This window comes from Maylandia zebra, linkage group LG16, assembly GCF_041146795.1.
Source record: "Maylandia zebra isolate NMK-2024a linkage group LG16, Mzebra_GT3a, whole genome shotgun sequence".
Lineage (NCBI taxonomy): Eukaryota > Metazoa > Chordata > Actinopteri > Cichliformes > Cichlidae > Maylandia > Maylandia zebra.
Window position 1 is genome coordinate 8450613 of NC_135182.1, and position 7671 is coordinate 8458283.

A 7671-nucleotide genomic window follows, 5' to 3' on the forward strand; every position below is an offset into this window, starting at 1 on the left:
TACATTTTCACTCAAACTTAATTTGTTTCTCTTTTCATGTAAATCCTACTGCTTAGATGAATGATTCTAAAAGAAAACAACTATTTTATAGAGCAAAAACATTTCTAAAATTAAGCAATTTCCTATCAAAATTGCTTAATAAACATTTATTTTGTTTATTTTTATTTTATTAGTATTTTCCTTAAATGTGTTAAATATATATTTTCTCATCTAAATGTCCACTGAGCTGTGAGCCAGGGGGCGGTAATGCGCCTTAACATTGTTTGCCAACCAAGAAGAAGAAGCTGTGAGACAGGAGGGAGGGGGTGAGCGAGTCCTGAGTGATTCGTTCGCTTTATGATTCAGCACAGGAGGGAGGGAGAAGGGTCTGGCTGCAGCCACTGTGGAGCTCCACACTAACCGGAAACACGTGACCTCCACACTAACCGGAAACACGTGACCTCCACAGTAGCCGGAAGCACGTGACCTCCACAGTAGCCGGAAGCACGTGACCTCCACAGTAGCCGTAAACACGCATGGATACCGTGGAAGTCTTGCAAGTTGATCGCAAAGGTTGGTTAAGTCTTTCTTAAATAAATTTGCCGTTAGTGATTTCATAATTCTAGGAATCGTCTAGTTTTCTTACAATGATCATGTTGCCACTTTTTTTGCGTTACAACAACATTCCTCCTTATTTTAATGTTTTTTCATCGTGCTCCATGGCAGAGAAACACACAGATATGCTTTTTCCTGGGCCTGGTTTCAGTAAGAGAGCTGGATTAACGGCTTCTGTGGGCGAGAAGAAGCAAAAAACACATTTTGCATTAGAGTATGATTTATTGTTGGCGTCAGAGATGCGAAATAACGAATACTTCAATACTGTACTTAAGTAGAATTTTCTGGTATCTTTACTTTACTCCTGTACTTTTTTGTGCCTGCTGTATACTTCTTTATACTTCTACTTCTCACATTTTAGCACGCGTATCTGTACTTTGTAATCCGTACATTTGTAAATCAGCCCCCCGCACGCGTGCTTTGGACGCAAGATTACTTCAAAATTTTGTACATAAATTATATTTTAGACCCTGTACTTCTTACTTCGACTTGACTAAAAAGTCGAGTCGGTGCTTTTTAAACAGAGGTATCTAAACTGTAGTAAGGAAAGTGTGTACTTGTTGTGACACCTTTGGTTAGCGTCAACACTGTAAATTTCGTCACAAACAGATTTATATATTTATCAATACTTCTATTCGTCATTCTATTCTGTACAGCTTTTTTATTGCCCAGATTTTAGTTAGCCTCTGTTCAATTGACTGTTATATGTCAATAGAAACATGTCTCACAAATTAAAGTGTCTTGTAAAATATTTGTGGGGTTTTTTTCAAGGATTTTCTTCCCAAATCTATTACATGCCAACTGTAAATTGTTATTTCTGCTAGAACCTTAACTTAAATGTGTATATGGTGTTTATCTGTTTCTCTCTCTGTTTTAGATGCACTTATCAATCTGGAATTCGGGCTTAAAGCCAGAATTGCAGGAATGCAACACGTGTTGCAGAGGACTCTTTCACTGCCCTCTGTGCCCCACTTTCAGCCCTACTGTCAGGGCAAAGATTGAGGAGCATCTAAGTGTGCATATAAAAAATGCTTTGCCTTTCAAAGGTATGTTTGTATTAAATATACTTTATAGTTATAAATATGCACTTTTTTAAGCACTTCTGCAGTATCTTTGTTGACTTAAAAGTTGCTGTTGATATTGTACAGTTCAGTTCATTCATCTGCAACAAAAATAGTGTTTTTATAAAATATATTTTTATTTACTTTTCACCACTTTCCTAGACATAACTTTTGTGATCCATACCATTTAACTTTCATTATTGAGGTTGGCTTGGATGTTTTTGTTAACATGTACAATCTGATTGTTAGACAAATTGATTGCATTCTATACAACTACATTTAAATTACATCTGTTTGTTTATTTGTTTGTTTTTTTCTCTTACAGATAAAATGATATGCCGGTGCAGGCTGCCTTGTAGGACAATAGGACACTTTCACTGCCCTGTCTGTAAGATTACAATCATACGGCGTGGGGATATGGCAAGGCATTTATTGTCTTGTCAGCATTCTTCAATACCAAGTCAGCCACCATTATCAGGACTGCTTCCCGCTGAACTCTCCGAGGAGACCCGTATTCCTCCGGCAGTACTCTTCGAGGAGCCCCGTCTCCCCCCCAAGGTTTTGTCTTTGGGATCTGAACCATTTTCTGAGTCTTTGTTAGAACATTCATATGCTCTACCCTCTGTGTTCAATAAAACTGCAGCTGATGGAAAGTCCATGAAAATGACATGCCCTCACTGTGGCCTTGCTCTTCGTACCAAAAACTACAAGGCTCACATGATGAGGAAGCACTCCAACCAATCAATAGATGTTTGCCTGGCCAGTCATCTGCAGTGTGTTTGTGTAGATGAAACTACAGGGTTATTTGCTGTGCAGAGAACTGGCCATGGGTTTTCTGTGCCAGTTCACGTTCAGAGGAAAACATGGGGGATGTCTCACAATATTAGATGTGAGCTGGAGGAATGTCAGCAATACCAGTTGCTGGCCCAGCGGAGCGGACTAGGCTTCAGTTTATGTGAGCACCTTCGCTCACTAGATTACTGCCGAGAAACTGTAAAGGAGGTTTTTCTTCAAGAGCACATCGTGATGGAAATGGTGGACCTTAAATTTTTTGGAGAGGCCAAAGCTGCTACATGCATAAAGAGACAGAAAGCTGCCCAGATGGCACATGCTCCACTTTGTGTGAGGGTGGATTTTGGTGGATCCTCAACACAGATCTGTTTGTCTGTATTTGAGCCGGAAATACACAGTTTCTGCCGTCTTGGCAGAATATTTGTGACTTACAATGCTCTGAGGAACACCTGGCATTGTGCTTGTGCAAAGCCTCGAATATCATGTCCTCATAAAAACATAGCTAAATGGCATCTCTTCCAGACACAGAGAGACATCTTCAAATCAACTGTACCACTATCATCAGGCACCCCATCACAGATGACTCAGGAGAGTTCTTCCTTTGAGGACAATGCTGCCGTCGAAAGGAGTATACGCTATATTTTTAAAGAGAAAAAAATACCTGGATCTCTTCCAGAAAATGTCATCTCACAGAAAATGGATCATCAGAAACAGCTCTTTCCATGTGAAACGTTGTGCCAGGTGTGCCCAGAGCACCCAAAACTTGATGAGGCTGTTCTAGTTACCAATAAAGCGAGGATTGTCAGCATGATGGGAGTGATTGAGAGTAAGTTTTAATGAATAAGATTAAACATCAGTGTGAAATAATTAGTTATAATTGTTCCTATACTAATGTTTTGACATTAATGTGATTTGTCTTTAACAGATGTTTCAACACACCATAGATCGTGTCCTCGGTGCCACATGGTCTACAGGTACCAGGAGTGGACAGATGGGCTTCACAACTTTGACAACCATGTTGTTTTGTCTCTTGAACTTTGCCTTCTTTTGAGAGAAAATCTGCAGGTGAGGATCACAAAAATAAAATATACTCATCTGAAGATTGCTTTAAAAATGTGTTTGTGTCATTATGATATTTTGGTGCCCAAATTTAAATATCTGTGTAATCATAGTCTTCTTCACCCTATTGTCATATTACAGAACCATGTATCTGCTTCAAGGGTCATTGACTCATTGGAGGGCTTAAGAAGAGTGAAGTTTCCTTCTCGGGATACCATTTTCCATGCTTATTGCCATTTTGAGGCTTTGACTGACGCAGAATACATGTACTCCTGCATAAACTGTGGGTTTCACCCCCCTGTGGTAGTTATGGACTTACACAGAAAAGGGGTGTTCAAGTTAGCAGGTAAGTTTAATGTACATTTGTGTATATAGTTCATTGTGTACATTATGTGCATGTTTTTATGAGTCAATTTATTATAGTGAGTGACCTCAAAGCCCCGGAAGACTTCAATGGTGAACATGACATTGAAGGTTTTTGGAACTCTATTCACCTGGAAATGATAAGCCGTGGGTTTTTTCCAAGTGAGTGATGGCAAAAACTTTTTGAAAGTCATTCAGTGTTTTAAAGTAATTTAGATTGTAATTAAAAACATGCCATTTTCTGTAGGCGGTGTGAAGAATCCATTTTCCGTTCCACCAAGTTACACGCACTGGGCACCATGGATCGGGAGTGAAACTCGAACAAGTGACATTGTGCTTAACACAGAGTTTAAAAAAGTAGGAACAAGCTCTTCACATGAAGCAAAGCTTAGCAGTGTCACAGAAGACCGTCTGTTGGATGAACTTGCCAAACAAAAGGTAACATTGCTTTGAAGTTTTCAGAATATGTGACATAAAGTTCTGGGGTTGTTCCATTTACAGTTTTCCCTAATTGCTGTCAGGTTGGAGTGGTAAGAAAATTGTGTAAAGCATGCAACATCGACTCCAAAGGCTCCCGCTTTGATCTCATCACCAGACTGAGGGAGAAGATGAAGAGCAGGCAGACATATGATAAGGTCTTTCAAAGCATATGGGGTGCCTCTGGTAAGCATCACTTAGCGATTATTAGAAGTAGCATTAAAAAATGTAATTACAATTACAAACAACTTTTTAAATCTTTGCTTGCAGGAGGATGGTCTGTAATACTATGTCCACATGGCATTGTATACAGTGTTAAATTTAATCTTCGTGCTGAAAGTCCCCGGGATTTTGCTGACCTTCTCCTGTCCTGGAAGCACATGCCAAACGTCTGTGTTTACGATTTAACATAAAACACCATTAAAAATTAGTTTATAAAATATGCCAACCTTAACTTAAAGCTGTTAATGCTTTATTTTGACCAACTGTGAGCATGTGACTGTACTTTTTCATTTTGTTATGCTGTTTTTTTGAGGTCGTGTTCCTAAGGCCTGTAGTTACAGTTGGTGCTATTAGCAATAAACATTTCACACCCATCATGATGACATCTGTTAACTTGTGAATGTAACTGTCTTTAAAAAAAAAAGGAATCTTGCAGTGAAGATCATTCCCGGGCAGTGGTCAGAAAAAAAGAGCTTTGACTTGAAGGTATGTGCTAGTTTAAGTGTATGGTGAATAATATGAATTACACTAGTCTTCTTTTAAGGGATTTTATTAACGAGCCTTTATTTTCAATGTAATACAGGGTTTTCCAAGCCAAGACTATGGAGTTGACTGTGGGATCTTCATGCTGATGGTAATTTTTCTCTTCTCTTCTTGAGATTCAGAAGCTAATTTAAACTTGTAAAAAAAATGACATTTTTATTTTTTCTTCCAAATAGTCTGCTCTGTACGTGGCACTGGATGCTTCATTTGACTATACTATAGTAAGTATTCTATTTACTTTCACAGCAATGGAGTCTTGAATCTTTTGAAAGTTGTTAAATATGTTTCATATTAATATTTTACAGTCAGACATGCCCTACTTGCGTAAATGGTGGTGCTTGCTGTTGATGGAGAACTTTGATCTCAGGAGGTATTTATATTTTGACTTCTGTTCTATGTTGTGTCAAAGTTTACACACCTTAACAATATCAACATTTTCTGTTAAGCTCTGGCAAGCTATTTGCACACTGGAGAGAGGAAGCCAAAGCTGTGCTTGAAGGACAACACGTGCCCATTTTCAGACTGAAAAAGCGCAAGTTCCAGGAAGTCGGTCAGGTCAGTATTCACTTTAACCAGTAGTGTAATTACATGGTTAGTGACATTTGAATAACTGTTAAAAAACTGTTCTGCAACAGAGAAATAACTATGTTTTTATCCCCGTTTGCCTGACACAGGAGCCAGCAGTTGTTGAAGATCTGCGTCCTGCTGTGCAGTGGGTTGTCCAAAATAAGGCACTTTTCCGTGGACACGTAACAATGCCCAAATATGTGTCCTTAAATCAAGGGGACCAGCAGAGGGTCTTAAGAGACATGTCAGAGGAAGAAGACACTGGAGCAAGGGACTTGTTCCTCTTTGTTTTTCAGTTTGCAGAGGACATGGAGCTCTTTTTGAAAGCATGTGCTGATGAGCAGGGACTAAGGGTCAGTGCTATGTTTGACATGTGATGGACAAATGAAGGCACTGGCTGTGTTTGTTTGTTTGTTTGTTTGTTTGTTTAATATGTTGTTGTTGTTGTTGTTTTTTTGCGTAGTACAAAATTCCAATTAAACTTATTTCAAAATGTTGTTCACTTGATTCTGTGTCCATACTTATAATAAAGGATTACAGTGTAACAGCATTAAATGTAAATGTAACAGCATTTTTTTTAAACTTGTAATTTCAAAATAAAAAGCTTATTGTTGATATTAACAGTAAAGAATTGTAATCAATAATATTTTTATACATTTTAAACATTAACACTCTGGGCTCTATCCTGGCCATCTGTGGACACTTCACTTATTCTTTTTTTTTGACTACTGCACTGCAGTGGACCAAAAGAATGACACGGGTTTGATCTTAAGGATCTAATAGTTGTGTGTGTTGTGCATGACATTGCCACACAAATATGTATTTGCAAGATAGAGTAGAATAAATTATGACGCATGAAATATTACATAGGCTGCAGGGAATTTCTGTTGATACAGACTATTGAGCTTTGAGTTTCCCAGTCAAACTTAGCTTTGAAGCACCTGCTAAAAACACTTTTACTCTTGTACATTTCATAACAAGACACCATAGCCAAAATATTAACAAAATATGTATTATTAAAAATTTAAAAGCTGCAGCACATACAGCAACAAACACCGTTATTAAATGTGTCCTGGAGTTTATGCAGGTGCAGAAAGTGCTGCTGCTGTAAGTCAGCCTAACAGCTTCCAGATCACTTATTTTTCTGGAAAGATGGTAGGAAGGCCATCACTGCTCATTTCTACAGTCTCCCAGATCTTGGAATACAATCCCTTTGTACCATGAAACCACTTCGCAGTACTAGGAGTCCACTAAAACCTATAAAGAGAGTGATCCTGGAAGAAATGGGGCACACACTAGTGACCTCAACAATTGCAAGACAGCCTTTTCCCCGATGCTCAGATGGGGAAAAAAAGGAAGTTTCATGAAAACATTAGGACTTTATCACCGTTTTATCTTCAAAGTTAATGGTAATATATAACCTAACTGGCTATAAAGAGTAAAAAATGTATATACAATTTTGATTTTGATGAAAAGGACTGGTACTAATTTAAAGAGTCACGTCGGTAAAAGTAGATACATGTTTTAAGAAATATACATTTTATAGCATTTTGTGAACATACACAAAAAGTGGCCATTTTTGGCAACAAACAAGCTGAGAGAGAGTTTTATATTTTTGTCTCTCCTTGAACAAAAATAATAGTGCATAAAAATCAATGTTTATGTTAATCAATTAAATGTCCCAGACTCTACTATTACTAATACAGCAGCCCCTCGTTTATCGCTGGTGTTACGTTCAAAAAATAACCCGCGGTAGGTGAAATCCATGAAGTAGCCAACTTTATTTTTTTTACAATTATTATAGATGTTAAGACTGTAAAACCCCTCACTACATGCTTTTTACACTTTTCTCAGACAGGCATGAATATTTTCACACTTTTCTTTTTTGTTTAAACACTCTTAGAGTTCAAACCTTCGTAGAAACATAAGTCCAGTGCAAAACGTTTCGTCGGCATTGTTGTGTTTGTTTGGGAGAAAACTTACAAACATACAG

General features: G+C 38.0%; 1 protein-coding gene across 1 annotated transcript; it reads left to right on the forward strand.

The window, feature by feature from the left end:
• Positions 1–394: 394 nt before the first annotated feature.
• On the forward strand, positions 395–6265 carry LOC143413016 (uncharacterized). The gene is made up of 14 exons (XM_076875119.1): positions 395–552; positions 1472–1640; positions 1981–3273; positions 3373–3512; positions 3648–3852; positions 3930–4031; positions 4117–4307; positions 4391–4532; positions 4617–5054; positions 5152–5202; positions 5288–5332; positions 5417–5481; positions 5558–5666; positions 5786–6265. The coding sequence occupies exons 2-9, from the start codon at positions 1472–1474 to the stop codon at positions 4757–4759; spliced, it is 2385 nt and encodes a 794-aa protein (XP_076731234.1). The 5' UTR covers positions 395–552; the 3' UTR covers positions 4760–5054; positions 5152–5202; positions 5288–5332; positions 5417–5481; positions 5558–5666; positions 5786–6265.
• Positions 6266–7671: the final 1406 nt, after the last annotated feature.